The 17,530-nt window shown below is 45.3% G+C and overlaps 1 protein-coding gene across 10 annotated transcripts in view; it reads left to right on the forward strand.

Annotated features, from left to right (window-relative positions):
• Positions 1 to 3,900, forward strand: part of limch1a (LIM and calponin homology domains 1a) — a 169,631-nt gene extending 165,731 nt beyond the window's left edge. For 7 of the 10 annotated variants that reach the window (XM_060916533.1, XM_060916536.1, XM_060916539.1 and 4 more), the window contains 3 exons: positions 510 to 618; positions 705 to 807; positions 2,638 to 3,900. In XM_060916533.1, coding sequence (XP_060772516.1) covers positions 510 to 618; positions 705 to 807; positions 2,638 to 2,663 — 238 coding nt within the window. In that variant the 3' untranslated portion in view covers positions 2,664 to 3,900. The remainder of the gene's footprint in view (positions 1 to 509; positions 619 to 704; positions 808 to 2,637) is intronic. The other 3 variants (XM_060916541.1, XM_060916540.1, XM_060916542.1) reach the window with 2 other exon arrangements.
• The last annotated feature ends 13,630 nt before the right edge of the window (positions 3,901 to 17,530 follow it).

A 17,530-nucleotide genomic window follows, 5' to 3' on the forward strand; every position in this document is an offset into this window, starting at 1 on the left:
CTCCTATCAGAGCTGCTGTTAGAGAAAATTAATCAGCGCCTTCTGTCCAAACAGACCAGAGAATTCAATAGCGCTGTGGTATAATATACAGCAAAAATCTGAGTCCATTACCAAAACAAATAAAAAAAATTAAGCCCTTAAACTCCCAGCCTATTATTCAGTTATTCATTAAGACAAGAGAAAGGAACTGAAGTCTGGACTCATTGACTGACCTGGATGTTTAAGGGGTTAAATTTATCATTCACTAAAACGCAATACCTAATTTTACATCATTATAAGCTGTATAAAAACCCTTATATGAATTAAATGTAATACTTTCAAGGGGGTGTTACTGAATGAGATATTATTAGAGATAAAAAAAGATAATGGTTTTTTTAAAGTAATTTTTCTTCTTAAATACAGTAGTTAACAGGAAGGTTTTCAAAACGGTTAGACAAACAGAGTGTTTCTTAAAGTTATTCTTTAAATATATGGGGATATTTCTGATAAAAATATGCTGAATTCTGCAGGTCAGTGAGTGCAAAGAGGCTGTGCTCCAGCTGTGCACAGCCACTGGGGAAAGGAGCCGCGATGATCATCGACACTTTGGGCCTTTGCTTCCACGTCCAGTGTTTTAAGGTAAGATACGTTACATGTATGGGTGGGTGTGTACATGCAAGCAGCTCGGAATGACTCATGTTTATTTTTGAACGCGTGTGTCCCAGTGCGGTGTGTGTAAAGGGCTGCTTGGTGACACGAGCACAGGAACCGATGTCCGGATCCGGAACGGTGTTCTCAACTGTCATTCATGCTACATGAAATCACGTGGTGAGTAAATTAATAACAGTATGTCCTGTTGTGTTTTATGTGTATTTTGATTAACGTTCATTTCATATTTATCATTGTGCTTCATCGTGTACTGGGGACATGATAGAGAGGTTTTTTTAAAATATATATATTTTGGTCAAAAAGTCTGAAAAATTGCACTTTTTGAAATAAGGACCACAATACACGTTTCCACTGTGTGATGGTCCGTCCCAGATGCCTCCGAGCCCAGAGAAGTCAACGACGCTTCTGGATACAGTTAACATAAGGCTTCATTTTTGCACAGTAAAGTTTTAACTGGTATTTGTGGATGTAACTCTGTATTGTAGAGCTTGACAGAGGTTTTCCAAAGTAATCCTGAGCCCATGTGGTTCTATCAGCTATAGATGAATAACAGTTCTTGATGCAGTGCCGTCTGAGGGATCAGAGATCATGGGTGTTCAGATTAGGCTTGAGCCCTTTGCCCTTTACACACCAAAGTTCCTCCAGATTCCTTGAATTGTTTAATGATATTATGCACCATAGAGGGTGAAATATCCAAAGTCCTTCCTATCTTTCTTTGAGGAACATTGTTTTTAAACATTTCAATAATTTTCTCACATATTTGTTGACAAACTGGAGATCCTCGGCCCATCTTTACTCCTCAAACACTAGTCCTTTCCTGGATACTGATTTTGTATAGTTCCAAATCATGATTACAATCACCTGTTGACATCACCTGTTTCAAATCACATCATTATTTCATTGTTTTACTTCATTCCTAGCCCTAAATTGCCCCCGTCACAACTTTTTATGGAATGTGTTGCAGGCCTGAAACGCAGGAATGGATGTATATTTACAAATGAAATGAAGTTGACCAGAAAAAAAAACATGAAATATATTGGTTTCATTCTGTCTGTAATGAAATACAAGTTAAAGGAACAGTCCACCGTACTTCCATAATGAAATATGCTCTTATCTGAATTGAGACGAGCTGCTCCGTACCTCTCCGAGCTTTGCGCGACCTCCCAGTCAGTCAGACGCAGTCAGACGCGCTGTCACTCCTGTTAGCAATGTAGCTAGGCTCAGCATGGCCAATGGTATTTTTTGGGGCTGTAGTTAGATGCGACCAAACTCTTCCACGTTTTTCCTGTTTACATAGGTTTATATGACCAGTGATATGAAACAAGTTCAGTTACACAAATTGAAACGTAGCGATTTTCTATGCTATGGAAAGTCCGCACTATAATGACAGGCGTACTAACACCTTCTGCGCGCTTCGGCAGCGCATTGATACGGAGCTCAGATATCAATGCGCTGCCGAAGCGCGCAGAAGGTGTTAGTACGCCTGTCATTATAGTGCGGACTTTCCATAGCATAGAAAATCGCTACGTTTCAATTTGTGTAACTGAACTTGTTTCATATCACTGGTCATATAAACCTATGTAAACAGGAAAAACAGGGAAGAGTTTGGTCGCATCTAACTACAGCCCCAAAAAATACCATTGGCCATGCTGAGCCTAGCTACATTGCTAACAGGAGTGACAGCGCGTCTGACTGCGTCTGACTGACTGGGAGGTCGCGCAAAGCTCGGAGAGGTACGGAGCAGCTCGTCTCAATTCAGATAAGAGCATATTTCATTATGGAAGTACGGTGGACTGTAGTACATTTAGAAATCACTGCTTTATTTTTTTATTTGCATTTTCCCTACCATCCCAACTTTTTCTGATTTGGGGTGGTATTATTATTATTATTATTATTATTATTATTACTATTATTATTAAGTAGTAGTAGTCAATGTATTAATAATAATAATAATAATAAACTCCTGTATGTAATTTTTATTCCCCACAGCTGCTGGTCAACCCACTACGTTATAAAGCCTTTTTGCACCCAGATTGAAGAGGAACTGGAACATTTGCCAAGCCCATAGGAACCTGGGCCATCGTCATGAAGAACACTTCATTATACATAATTCATAATTATATTTCATAACATCTCAAAAAAAAAAAAGAGCACAAATCTCCTTTTGATAAAACCGGAATGTTGTGGGGTATTTGGATTATATTTCTGTGTAAAGCTTCGTATTTCTGTGACAAAAGTCTTCTAATGGCAATAATTCTCATCACCACATGCATGAGCATGCACTGCAATTAACAAATATTAAAAAGTCGTTAGCTTAATGTACAAAGTGGAGCGTTCCACTTGCAGAACTTGGGTAGATAAATTAGCGATAAAAACACTGACCTGTTTGTTTGTTTGTTTTTTAAACTAAATCCCATTATCTAACAGCGTGATTGAGACGTTACCCGTTACCTGAAAGACGTGGCTGTTGCATATTTACATCAGCGGTTTTGCACTTTAGTCTTTTTATCTACAAACATTCAGCCACTGATGACAAACATTTCGGAGGAAATACAAAGATAAGCGTGGTAAGCAATGATTATTTAAACCTTTATCTGTTTTGCTTGGAAATGTAGAAAGTCAGAGAATCTTTCAAACCTACTTGGCTTCCTATCAGACCTCAAGTGCATTATCTAGACCCTTTTTATTACCTATATAGTGCACTTATCGGGCATAGGAGGTCATTTAAGATGCACCTTGAAATTTTATGGCTGAGTCCCAAACGGCTCCCTGTTGCACATACGGTATAGTGCACTATCAAGCATGTAGTGAGTTATTTGGGGTTAATTTCTGAATCTTTTTTTGTGCCTGCAAATTTGAGTTTATTTTGCTCTATATGGCCATAATCGAAGGCACAATATGCTGCATTATTCTGTGAGTGAATAAAAAGAAAAGTGCAACAGATCTCCTTAAAGAACATAAAGCACTGCAAAAGGTATAGAAGCCAGAATTTCATACCCTATACACTATGTAGTGCACTTATATACTGTAGGTATTGAAAAGCCTTTTGGGATTCAGCCAGAGACTGAATGGTTTTAAAAATGTATTTGTTTGTTATCTCAAGGTTTTAATAAGTGAATTGTAGTGTTGAGCTGTTTTTGAATATTTCCTCTTCATTTTTATTTCTATTTATGTTCTCGTTTATCATCTTATTTTGCTCAAATGTTAGTTTGCTGTTTTGTTGTTGTTGTTTTTTTAAATGCATGATGTTTGAACTCTCATAAATATTAGCTGAATGTCGATTATTTCCATCGGGTTGTTTTGGTCACGCAAGTTTTTCCGTTTCACCATCACTTTCTGGAGAAAGAACAAGATTGTGGTTTTAGTTTTGGAGAATTCTTTCTATTTTTCCAGACAGCTGTCGGTCATATCGATTTCCATGCCGTGCCTTAAATATGACTGCGCATTTGGTGGGAGGTTGTGTGGTCGTGTGTGTGTATGCAACATCCAAAGCTTTGGAGAGCTATTTCGTTTTATTTTGCAGCACAAAGTTATGTACTGCGCTATATATAGTACTGAGCAAAAATTCTCTCTTGATCCCGTTTTGTGTGTGTGTGTGTAAACCTTGTACATGGCAAAAATCATAGTGTTAACTTTTAAGGTATTCGTGTCCACCTGGACTTTACACATTAAAGTTTCTCATGTTAATCTACATGGTAGTCGATACAGCAAGGTTTAATTCATCATTTCAGGTTAATTCAACAGTCTTGGAGTTTGGAAGCCCATATTTCTACTTGAATTAATTTTACAGTTCATTGTTTACATAGTTGGACAAATCATAAGCTTATTAGCTAACCTACTAGACAAGTAAAAGCTCCATGTTTTTGTTGCCCAGAGACAAAAAATTCTAATAATAATAATAATAATAATACCAGAAGCTAGCATAATGTAATTACGTATAGCAAGCTAGATTGCTAGTTAATTAATACAGTAGATATGAAAGGAAACTTTATCCTCATCTAACAAAATGTGTAATGCAGCATATCATGTTTGCACCCTTGACAAAAAGTCTCTAGCTTTGTGTATCGTTACATAAAAGGTCATCTGTTAAACAGGCGTGCTTATTAATCTGACCAGTCGATGTGTATAGTGCAGCAGGAGGTGGATTTGTAACAAGTTGCCCACACTATAGTTACAGCACTGAAGTAAGGCACCACCTTGAAGCATGTTGTATTTGATCAGAGCTATGTCAAAGCCCCTCCCATGCCAGGACCTGGTCTTCCCAGACAACCTCCCGTCCCAGTACTAACTAGGCCCTTAAAGGTGCAGTATGAGATTTTGGAATAACGGTTCCCGCAAGCCATATTTTGAAAAGAAACACACCCGCGTCTCCACCCCCTCCTCCCCCCGCGTCTCCACCCCCTCCTCCCCCCGCGTCTCCACCCCCTCCTCCCCCCGCGTCTCCACCCCCTCCCCCCGCGTCTCCACCCCTCCTCCCCCTCCCCCCGCGTCTCCACCCCTCCTCCCCCTCCCCCCGCGTCTCCACCCCTCCTCCCCCTCCCCCCGCATCTCCACCCCTCCTCCCCCTCCCCCCGCATCTCCACCCCTCCTCCCCCTCCCCCCGCATCTCCACCCCCTCCCTACCCGCGCCTGCAAAGCACATGAACGCGCATTGCCAGTTCCCGAGCGTTCATGGTTGTCGCGAGGACTGATCTCAGTTTCTATAGCCCTCAGCCTCTTGCCTATTACGTAGCTAGGGTTACAGTGGGGGACTAGTCCTCTGGTAACCACAAGAGTTTGACTCCCCACTCACATCTATATTGTGACGTGCCTCGCCAAATGGTAGTAGGTACCATTTTTATGATAATCTTTGGTATGACCCAACTGCAAATAGAACTCATGATCTCCTGGTCAGTCATGAGGCAGACATGCTAGCCACTAGACCAACTTGCAGTAATTATAGCTATATACCAAATGAAATCTTTTGTTTTGTGAAACAAACATAAACAAGGAATCAATCAATCAATCAACCAAATTTTATTTATATAGCCCTTTACAATAACCAAAAGGTACCCAAAGTGCTTTACATCAAAGCCATAAAACAGAACACCAAAACACATAAAAACACAGGTTTTAACTGCGGAAGGTGCCACCGTGCTGCAGATTACCAAAAGCCTTTCAGAAGTACATGAAATAAAACAGACGAAACGAAGCACCCCTCAAAAACAAGACTCCCCTAGTCAGGATTGTATGCCAATCTAAAAAAGTAGGTCTTCAACTTTGATTTAAAAAGGCCGGGATCAATAGTGGTGCGAATGTCAGGGGGCAGATTGTTCCACAGTCTGGGAGCAGCGACAGCAAAAGAACGATCACCCCACTGTTTATATCTCGACCTTGGAACTTCTAACAGAAGCTGACCCGAAGAACGCAGGGCCCTACCATGATCACGAATAGTTAAAATCTCAGACAAGTAAGAGGGAGCCAGGCCATTGATGGCATTAAAAACAAACAACAGAAGTTTAAAATCAATTCTAAAACGGACTGGAAGCCAACGGAGTGACGACAACACAGGAGTAATGTGTTCACGTCTAGACGTGCTTGTTAAAAATCAGGCCACAGCGTTCTGTACAAGTTGAAGACGTAAAATTGAAGACTGGCTGAAGCCAACATACAGGGCATTACAATAGTCCAATCTCGAACTGATAAATGCATGAATTGCCTTCTCGAGATCCTGCCGACTGAGAAACGGCTTCACTTTGGCCAAGAGACGAAGTTGAAAAAAGCTCGTTCTAACAACAGAACTAATCTGTTTATCAAATTTAAGCCCACTGTCAAACATTACCCCAAGATTTTGTACAAATGGTTTAAAAAAGGGGGCCAGAGTACCAAAATTTGTTGTAAAAACATTTGACGTGGGTGACATGCCAAATAAAATACATTCTGTTTTGCTGTCGTTCAAATGCAAAAAGTTCCGTGCCAGCCACTGCTTTACATCAGTAATACAATCCAGTAACTTAGCAAGCGCCGTATTTTCATTGGGTCTCATGGGCAAATATATCTGCAAATCATCAGCATAAAAATGAAAAGACAGATTGTGTTTTTTTTATAATTGATCCCAGAGGGGGCGGCACGGTGGTGTAGTGGTTAGCGCTGTCACCTCACAGCAAGAAGGTCCGGGTTCGAGCCCCATGGCCAGCGAGGGCCTTTCTGTGTGGAGTTTGCATGTTCTCCCCGTGTCCGCGTGGGTTTCCTCCGGGTGCTCCGGTTTCCCCCACAGTCCAAAGACATGCAGGTTAGGTTAACTGGTGACTCTAAATTGACCGTAGGTGTGAATGTGAGTGTGACTGGTTGTCTGTGTCTATGTGTCAGCCCTGTGATGACCTGGCGACTTGTCCAGGGTGTACCCCGCCTTTCGCCCGTAGTCAGCTGGGATAGGCTCCAGCTTGCCTGCGACCCTGTAGGACAGGATAAAGCGGCTAGAGATGATGAGATGAGATGAGATGAGATGATCCCAGAGGTAACATGTACAAAGAAAACAGAATATAAACAAGGAATGGGATTTGTTATTTTTATTCTAGTTTAACCTACTTGTCTGCTGGGCAACTACATTATAAAAACAAATCTATTGGTCCCAGAGGCAGGTGGCACCATGGTGCAGTGGTTAGCATTGTCACCTCAGAGCAAGAAGGTTCTGGGTTTGAGTCCCCTCTGGGTCTGAGTGCTTTGGTTTCTTCCCACAGTCCAAAAAGCGATGTGGATTAGGTCATCCGGCTACTCTAAATTGCCCATAGGTGTGAATGGTTGTTCATCTCTGTGTTGGCCCTGCTACCCACAACGGAAAAGTGGTACAGAAAATGAATGAATGAATGAATGAATGTCCCAGGCACATGGGCTCCTGATTTGTCCACCCATGTTTAACATTTCCAAATTGTAACACTCTGGAAAACATTCTCACATGCTCCAGAAAAGCAAGCCCAAGTCTGTTTAAATAAGCTTCTGAGCCTTCTTTACTTCACCTTCTGTTCTGCTTTGAGTGTAAAAATCAGGATGTGTCCCAAACGCTACGACTTGATCATAGAGTTCTTATTAGAAACCATCGCAAATATTAAAACACCATTTCAGATAGTGTAGAGAAACACATCGAAGGGTCACTTTTAGTTATCGTGATCAGCTAGCTAATCAGATCATTAGCAGTTAGTGAGATATCACTATATAAATCATGAAAGACGCTTTGCTAATCCTTACTGAGGGAAGATGGAAAAGATAAACAAATGTGACCTCGATCTTTGTTTGTTTTTATAATATAACTAATTTGGAACTGTTTGAATATTCATAAGCAAATGTGCAGCTCATAGCAGTTTCTCAGTGTAAAAATAATACACTGTGCAGTGTGGCTAATGCATAGAGTCCTGATCAGACACTCAGTATGATCACGTATGAGTGCTGAAAAGCGTGAGGTTTTGAGATGTTTCTACTAAGAACCCTGACTAGACATAAATTCTCGTGTTTGGGACATGAGCTATTTCTACATCTATCATGTCTGCCTTTTATTTGCTTTGCTAATCTCTAATTATGATATTATGAGTAGGTTATTTGCAGGAATATGTAGCCGATATGGTTTTGTTACTCAGAGAGGAATTGAGTTGTTGGTGAAAGTGGCCTGTGCTGAAGCTCTATTTATTTGATCATCTTAGGACGACCTAACGAACCCGACAAACCCTCTGGGTTTTATAGCAAGTGTATGTTTATATAAAATAAACTATTTTAAATGTACTTCCATGTGTGTGTGTGTGTGTGTGTGGTGCTGGAGCCTGGTACATTGTTTTGTAGTTTTATATTTATGCCATTTCTTGAAAATGAAAATGCAAAAAATGCTGATTAGTATTTTGTATTCTTTATTAACTTCATCAGTTCTATATGTTATGTCTTATGAGTTCCAAATTTCAGATATTCAAAAGGTTATGAAATTTATTACAAACCTTACAATTGGAACAAAATAAAGTCATATACTAAATAGATATGACATCCTATATATTTTTTTCAATGAACTGAAAATATCAGTCTTAAATCAAGCTCTAAAATTAATAAAATTTTAAATGTGAATAATTATTAAAAAATTGTTCAATATAAAAACTTCACAGTTAATGAAAAATAAAATTAAATATCATCTCAGTGTCTCAGGGCCTCAGTTTCGATGAAAAGGTTCAGAAGTACTTTGAAATGTCACTAATAAAAACAAGCTAACTGGAATTTCTTAACTAATTAAAAAAAATTTGAAATTACATTTGTTAAAAAATCCGAGTCAAGAAAATTTGCCCATGTGTTGTTTGTTCGTTTGCTTGTGTGTGCTAATTCTCTACAGGTATGCCATTGTTTCATTTATACAATTATTCTTTTACACTGCATTAAGGCGATGTTTTATTTTCATTGTGACAGATAAAGTAATTAAATTTCCTCTTGACTCAAACTAGCATAGAAAGAGTCACATTCCTCTGAGTACACTTAGGAGGACACTTAAGAAGTACATAAGAAGTACACTTTTGTTTTAAGATTAAAAGAAAGGTGGCTACTTTGTAGAATCTAATATATAAAACTTTTTGCTTTGTTTACACTTTTTTTTAGCTTGCTACATAATGCTATGTGTTTTTTTTCCATAGTTTTGATGCTATCAGCATCGTTCTACAAATCATAAAAAAATAAAAAGCATTGAATTTGAAGGTGCCAATACTTTTGAGAAGAGAGAGGAAATATATATATATATATATATATATATATATATGTGTGTATATGTTTTATATATATAAAACATATACAGTGCCTTGCAAAAGTATTCATCCCCCTTGGTGTTTGTCCTGTTTTGTCGCATTACAAGCTGGAATTAAAATGGATTTTTGGGCGGTTAGCACCATTTGATTTACACAACATGCCTACAACTTTAAAGATGAAAATTGTTGTTTTATTGTGACACAAACAATAATTAAGATGAAAAAACAATCTGGAGTGTGCATAGGTATTCATACACACCCCACACCCCAAAAAAGTCAATACTTTGTAGAGCCACCTTTTGCTGCAATTACAGCTGCAAGACTCTTGGGGTATGTCTCTATTAGCTTAGCATATCTAGCCACTGGGATCTTTGCCCATTCCTCAAGGAAAAATTGCTCCAACACCGTCAAGTTAAATGGGATGTGTTGGTGTACATTAATCTTCAAGTTATGCCACAGAGTCTCAATTGGATTGAGGTCTGGCCTTTGACTAGGCCATTCCAAGACATTTAAATATTTCCCTTTAAACCACTCCAGTGTTGCTTTAGCAGTATGTTTAGGGTCATTGTCCTGCTGGACCATGAACTTTCGTCCCAGTCTGAAACCTCTGACCGACTCAAACAGGTTTTCCTCCAGAATTGCCCTGTATTTAGTGCCATCCATCTTTCCTTCAGTCTTGACCAGCTTTCCTGTCCCTGCAAATGAAAAATATCCCCACGGCATGATGCTGCCACCACCATGCTTCACTGTAGGAAAGTGGTCCTATGGACAGATACTCCCATCTCCACTGTGGATCTTTGCAGCTCCTTCAGTGTTATCTTTGGTGTCTTTGTTGCATCTCTGATTAATGCCCTCCTTGCCCGGTCTGTGAGTTTTGGTGGGTGGCCTTCTCTTGTCAGGTTTGTAGTGGTGCCATATTCTTTCCATTTTGCTATAATGGATTTAATGGTGCTCCCTGGGATATTCAAAGTTTGGAATATTTTTTTGTAACCCAACCCTGATCAATACTTCTCCACAACTTTGTCTCTGACCTGTTTGGAGGCTCCTTGGTTTTCATGTTGCTTGCTTAGTAGTGTTGCAGAGTCAGGGTCCTTCCAGAACAGGTTGATTTATACAGACATCATGTGACAGATCATGTGACACTTTGATTGCACACAGGTGGATCTTAATCAACTAATTATGTTACTTATGAAGTGAATTGTTTGGACCCGCTCTTATTTAGGGGTTTCATATGAAAGGGGGATGAATACTTTTGCAAGACACTGAATATATATATATATATATGTATGTGTGTGTGTGTGTGTGTGTGTGTGTATATATACACTCCAGCCACTTTATTAGGAGCACCCATCCATGTGCTGTTTTCTGCAGTTCTTTAATCAGCCGATCCCTTGACAGCAGCACAATGCATAAAATCCTGCAGATACAAATCAAGAGCTTCAGTTAATGTTCACTTCAAACATCAGAATGGGGAAAATTGTGATCTCAAAGTGTGACTTTCACTGTGGTATGGGTGCTGATTTGAGCCAGATGGACTGGTTTGAATATTTCAGAAACTGCTGATCTCCTGGGGTTTTCACACACAACAGTCTCTAGAGTTTACACAGAATGGTACGAAAAACAAAAATCATTGAACATCAGTGTAGTGCGGATAATGTGTGGGTGGAGCACAGAGGACGGCAGGACAACGTTTGGAGGTAGAGAAAGCGTATTTATTAAACAACTTTTCAGTTATACTACGGCGTAAGCACACACGCACACAGACACACACTCAGCCTCCAATCCCGGGTCGCGCTCCCTCTGCTCTCTCTCAGCCTCCTTAAATAGGGAGCGGTTTACTGGGAAAACACACACAAAACACAGGTTAATTACCATCAGGTGTAGCGATTCTGCCACTCACCTTCCCTGGCTCCACCCTCCTGTCACAGACCGGCGCTTGACCACGTCCCCGCTGCCACATACCCCCACCGCCCAACTCAGGCCGGGCGCCCGTCCGGCCCGCAGCCGACTCCCCCCCCCCCCCCCCCCCGATGGGAGAGGAAGTCCGCCATGACCATCTGCGCCCCCGGCCTGTGGACCACCTTGAAGTTGAAGGTTTGGAGTGCCAGATACCAACGGGTGATCCGCGTGTTGGCATCCTTCATGCGGTGGAGCCACTGGAGGGGCGCGTGGTCCGAACAGAGGGTGAAAGAGCGCCCCAGCAGGTAGTAACGGAGGGCGAGGACCGCCCACTTGATCGCCAGGCACTCTTTCTCAATTGTGCTGTAGCGCCCCTCACGCACTGACAGCTTGCGGCTGATGTATAGGACCGGGCGGTCCTCCCCCTCCACCCGCTGGGACAAAACGGCCCCCAGCCCTCTGTCCGACGCATCCGTCTGTAACAAAAAAGGGAGAGAGAAGTCAGGGGAGTGTAAGAGTGGCCCCCCACACAGTGCAGCCTTTACCTCAGAGAAAGCCCGCTGGCACTGCTCCGTCCACTGGACCGGATCTGGTGCCCCCTTTTTAGTGAGGTCAGTCAGCGGGCTGGTGACGTCCGAATAATTAGGTATAAACCTACGATAGTAGCCAGCCAGCCCCAGGAACTGTCTCACCCCCTTTTTGGTCTTGGGCCTCGGGCAGGCCGCAATCGCTACTGTCTTATTAATTTGGGGACGCACCTGCCCGTTGCCCAAGTGGAAGCCCAGATACCGTACTTCCACCCGCCCAATCGCACACTTCTTCGGGTTGGCAGTGAGTCCCGCCCGCCTCAGCGACCTAAGGACGGCCCTCAGGTGTTGCAGGTGCCGCTGCCAGTCATTACTATAAATGATGATGTCGTCTAGGTAAGCGGCCGCATAGGTGGCGTGCGGCCGGAGGACCCGGTCCATCAGCCGCTGAAACGTAGCGGGCGCCCCAAACAGCCCAAACGGAAGTGTGACGCACTGGTGTAAGCTGAACGGTGTGGAAAAGGCCGTTTTCTCTCGGGATAATGGAGTCAAGGGGATCTGCCAATATCCCTTCGTCAAATCCAGTGTCGAGTAAAAGCGAGCCATGCCTAGTCGATCGAGCAGCTCATCAATACGAGGCATTGGGTACGCATCCAATTTAGACACCGCGTTGACTTTTCTATAGTCCACACAGAACCGGACCGAGCCGTCGGCCTTGGGAACCAAGACCACCGGGCTGCTCCAGTCACTGTGGGACTCCTCGACGATGCCCATTTCGAGCATGGCCTGAAGTTCTTCCCGAACCACCTTTTTTTTGTGTTCGGGTAATCTATAAGGACGGCTACGCACTACCACCCCCGGGGGCGTCTCTATGTGGTGTTCTATGAGGTTAGTGCGACCGGGCAGTGGCGAGAACACATCCGAAAACTCGGCCTGCAACTGGGCGACCTCCGTGAGTTGGGTCGGGGAGAGGTGGTCTCCACAGGGGACCGGAGAGGTACGTGATGCCAATGACCCTTTTTGGACCTCCGGCCCCAGCTCCGCCTTCTCCGGAACTACCGACACCAACGCCACGGGGACCTCCTTGTTCCAGAGTTTCAGCAGATTGAGGTGGTAGATCTGTAGTGCCCCCTCCCTTTCCGTTCGCCTAACCTCATAGTCGACGTCCCCGACTCGCCGTGTGACCTCAAAGGGTCCTTGCCACTTGGTGATTAATTTGGAGCTCGACGTGGGCAACAGGACAAGTACCTTATCTTCCGGAGTGAACTCTCTAAGGCGCGTGCCCTTGTTGTATAGGCGGGCTTGCCGTTCCTGGGCCTGCCGCAAATTCTCCTGAGTTAGGTGGGTGAGCGTGTGGAGTTTTGCGCGCAGATCCATAACGTACTGAATTTCGTTTTTGCTCTGTGAAGGTCCCTCCTCTCAATTTTCCCGCAGTACATCTAAGATGCCGCGTGGCTTACGCCCATATAATAATTCAAACGGGGAGAACCCCGTGGAGGCTTGGGGGACCTCTCGCACTGCAAACAACAAGGTTTCGAGCCACTTATCCCAGTTACGTGCGTCCTCACTTACGAATTTTTTGATAATATTCTTGAGGGTGCGATTGAACCGTTCAACTAAACCGTCCTTCTGTGGGTGATAAACGCTGGTGCGGATCGGCTTAATACCCAGTAGCCCATACAGTTCGCTCAGTGTTCGTGACATAAACGAGGTGCTTGGTCAGTCAGAATCTCTTTCGGGATTCCAACCCGGGAGATGACGTGGAAGAGGGTCTCTGCAATACTGCATGCTGAGATATTGCGAAGAGGCACCGCTTCCGGGTATCGCGTTGCATAGTCCACCAGAACCAATATAAAGCGGTACCCTCGTGTTGACCGATCTAATGGCCCGACGAGATCCATCCCAATTCTTTCGAACGGGGTCTCGATTAATGGTAGGGGGCGCAAGGGCGCTTTTGGAATGGCCGCTGGATTTACTAACTGGCATTCGCGGCACGCCGTACACCACTTACGGACGTCGCTGTGAATCCCCGGCCAATAGAATCGGGCCATTATCCCGGCGAGTGTCTTATCCTGCCCGAGGTGTCCAGCCATGGGATTAAAGTGAGCCGCCTGGAATACCAATTCCCGGCGGCTCTTTGGAATTAACAACTGGGTGACTTGCTCTTTCGTCTGAGTGTCCTGCGTCACTCGGTATAACCTATCCTTCAAAATGGAAAAATAGGGGAAGGACGGGGTGGCGTTCGGCTGGAGCGTTTGACCATCGATTACTCTCACTTGGTCAAACGCGTGTCACAGAGTCTCGTCTCGCGATTGTTCCAGTGGGAAATCCGCGAGGGATTCCCCAATAGAAAGAGGAGGGGCCAGCGGCTCCTCACTCTGTCGCGGAGATGACTTAGACGGCTCTGCGACCGCAGCTCCAGCCAAAGCGACACCGGGACCTTCCCCTGTCAACCGGCAGGACCCACTCTTTACTAGGTGTGCCATTAAACCCCGAAATCCCGGCCAATCAGTCCCCAAGATCAAAGAGTGGGTAAGGCGAGGATTAACCGCCGCCTTCACTATCAATTTTTCCCCTCTGAAATGTATGTGGACCGACACCAATGGGTAGCTGTGAATATCCCCGTGCACACACAACACCTTCACCCCTTGTGCTCCCCCCAATGCCTCGTCTTGCACCAGGCTTTGGCGGATCGAGGTCTGATTGCAACCTGAATCCACCAACGCCTGATATGTAGCCCCTTGTACACTTACCGGTATGCGATACACTCCGGCCCGATCGAGGGCAGCCTCTGGCGCATCGGGGATCCGCACCACCGCCCCCACCTCCATCGCTGCACACTGTTGCTGTAGGTGGCCCGGTTCCCCGCAGCGCCAGCAAACCGGCCCAGGCCTTCCCTCTGCAGCTGTGTTCTGGGGCTCACTCACCTGAGGGGGGGGAGAGACAGACACAGAAGGGAGAAACGGGAGGGCACCACGGGTGCGGCGGGCCGGCTGGGGTGGAGCCGGCCCCTGCCTCCGTGGTGGGGGAATGGGGCGAGGACGGGACACGGGAGGAGGGGGGGAGACAGAGAGAGAGAAGAGGAGAGAGAAGACGATGTCGTCCGTTGTCCTGCCGCCGGAACAGCCGCCAGATGATCCTCCGCCAGTCCTACGGCCTGATCCAGCGACGCCGGGCGGTGGCACTGGACCCACTCCGCGGTTCTGGCTGGTAAGCGGGCGATGAACTGTTCCAGCGCCACCTGGTCGATGATTCCCTCGGCGTCGCGATCTTCGGCCCTCAGCCACCGCCAGCAGGCGTCCCGGAGCTGCTGGCCGAACGCGAACGGGCTGCCGACTTCCTCCATCCGCAGCGCGCGGAAGCGCTGGCGCTGCTGCTCCGGCGTGCGCCCCACGCGCTGGAGGACGGCCCGGCGAAGGTCGGCGTAGGCCAGCCGGCGGTCAGCGGGGAACTGTAGTGCGGCCAGCTGCGCCTCTCCCGACAGGAGGGGGAGGAGGCGCGCTGCTCCATCGGCCACCCCGAGGCTTTGGCGACCTGCTCGAACAAGGTGATGAAAGCCTCGGGGTCGTCCTGTGGGCCCATCTTGGTCAAGTTGAGGGGAGACGGGCCCGCGGCCGGGGCGCTGGTGGACCCCGCCGACACGAGGAGCCGCCGGAACGCCTCTCGGTCTTCCTGCTGGGCCAGCACCAGGGCTTCGAAGCGGCGCTCCTGCTCCTTTTGGAGCGTGACGAGTGCCTGGTGCTGGCTCTGCTGAGCCGTGGCGAGGGCGTGGACCAAGTCCGCGAATGGGGAGGATTCCATGGAGCTGCAGAACTGGTGCTCCACCTTTCCCGGGTTTCGGCACCACTGTAGCGCGGATAATGTGTGGGTGGAGCACAGAGGACGGCAGGACAACGTTTGGAGGTAGAGAAAGCGTATTTATTAAACAACTTTTCAGTTATACTACGGCGTAAGCACACACGCACACAGACACACACTCAGCCTCCAATCCCGGGTCGCGCTCCCTCTGCTCTCTCTCAGCCTGCTTAAATAGGGAGCGGTTTACTGGGAAAACACACAAAACACAGGTTAATTACCGTCAGGTGTAGCGATTCTGCCACTCACCTTCCCTGGCTCCACCCTCCTGTCACAGACCGGCGCTTGACCACGCCCCCGCTGCCACAATCAGTTCTGTTGATGGAAACAAACGCCTTGCTGATAAGAGAGGTCAGAGGAAAATGGACAAATTGGTTTGAGCTGCCAAGAAGGATATAGTAACTCATATAATCACTCTTTACAACCATGGTGAGCAGAAAAGCATCTCAGCATGCAACAGCAGAAGACCAGACCAAGTTCCTGTCAAAATGGCTGGTGAGTGTAAGTATGTTATGAAGAATTGTTTACACTGTTTACAGGAGTCAATCAAAATGTAACTTAATTGTTTCCTAAATCAACCTGAGACTAACAGTAATAACAACATTAGCTACAGATTTTTATTACATGATCAAATATACTGTGTTTAGTGCTCCTATTTTTTAGTATTATTACATAATAATCAAGACATTTCATTTCAATATGGCTAGGTTTAAATTTGAAGAGGTAGATGAGCTGTTTATAGATCCTGTGAAAGAAATTGTTCCAGGAACCAGTCATAGGTTACAGAAATAAAGAGTGGTACATAGAAGAAGAAACCTTTATTTGTCACATGCACATTTCAAGCACAGTGAGATTCATCCTCTGCATTTAACCCATCTGAAGCAGTGAACACACTCACACACACCCAGAGCAGCGGGCAGCCACACTAGAGCACCCGGGGAGCAGTCAGGGGTTCGGTACCTCGCTCAAGGCCACTTCAGCCCAAGGCGACCCCATGTTGACCTTTGGGGGAAACCAGAGCACCCGGAGGAAACCCATGCAGACACGGGCAGAACATGCAAACTCCGCACAGAAAGGCCCTCGCCGGCCACTGGGCTCGAACCCAGAACCTTCTTGCTGTGAGGCGACAGAACCACTACACCACCGTGCCGCCCACATAGGCCCATATATTGCTGCTTATGAATTTTTGATTTGATTTTGATTTGTTTATTCAGTAAATAATAATCATATAAACACTATACATGTAAATATGACAATTAAAAACCAGGATAACACATGAAAGACATAGGTTTCATAAGCAGCAATAAAAGTTTATATGCAATTTTACCGTGACTATATAATGGTTGGGTGGTGAACAATGTTACAATGAAAAATTTTCCACACATTGCTTTTTGATTGAGGATTGCATGTGGCATCAGGGGTATCAGCAAACTTCACAGATGTTCAAACATGTGAATTGGACCCTTCCAGATTTTTCTCTTCTTTAGTTGGTGCTCGAGTCACACTAGCTGTACGATCTTGCCTGAGGACTTTAGCATGCCTGTTCTGAAACCAAACCCGAAAGAATAAATGAATAAATAAATAAATAAATAAATAGGGGCGGCACGGTGGTGTAGTGGTTAGCGCTGTCGCCTCACAGCAAGAAGGTCCTGGGTTCGAGCCCCATGGCCGGCGAGGGCCTTTCTGTGCGGAGTTTGCATGTTCTCCCCGTGTCCGCGTGAGTTTCCTCCGGGTGCTCCGGTTTCCCCCACAGTCCAAAGACATGCAGGTTAGGTTAACTGGTGACTCCAAATTGACCGTAGGTGTGAGTGTGAATGGTTGTCTGTGTCTATGTGTCAGCCCTGTGATGACCTGGCG

The sequence above is a fragment of the Neoarius graeffei genome, chromosome 3 (assembly GCF_027579695.1).
Source record: "Neoarius graeffei isolate fNeoGra1 chromosome 3, fNeoGra1.pri, whole genome shotgun sequence".
NCBI classification, from domain to species: Eukaryota; Metazoa; Chordata; class Actinopteri; order Siluriformes; family Ariidae; genus Neoarius; species Neoarius graeffei.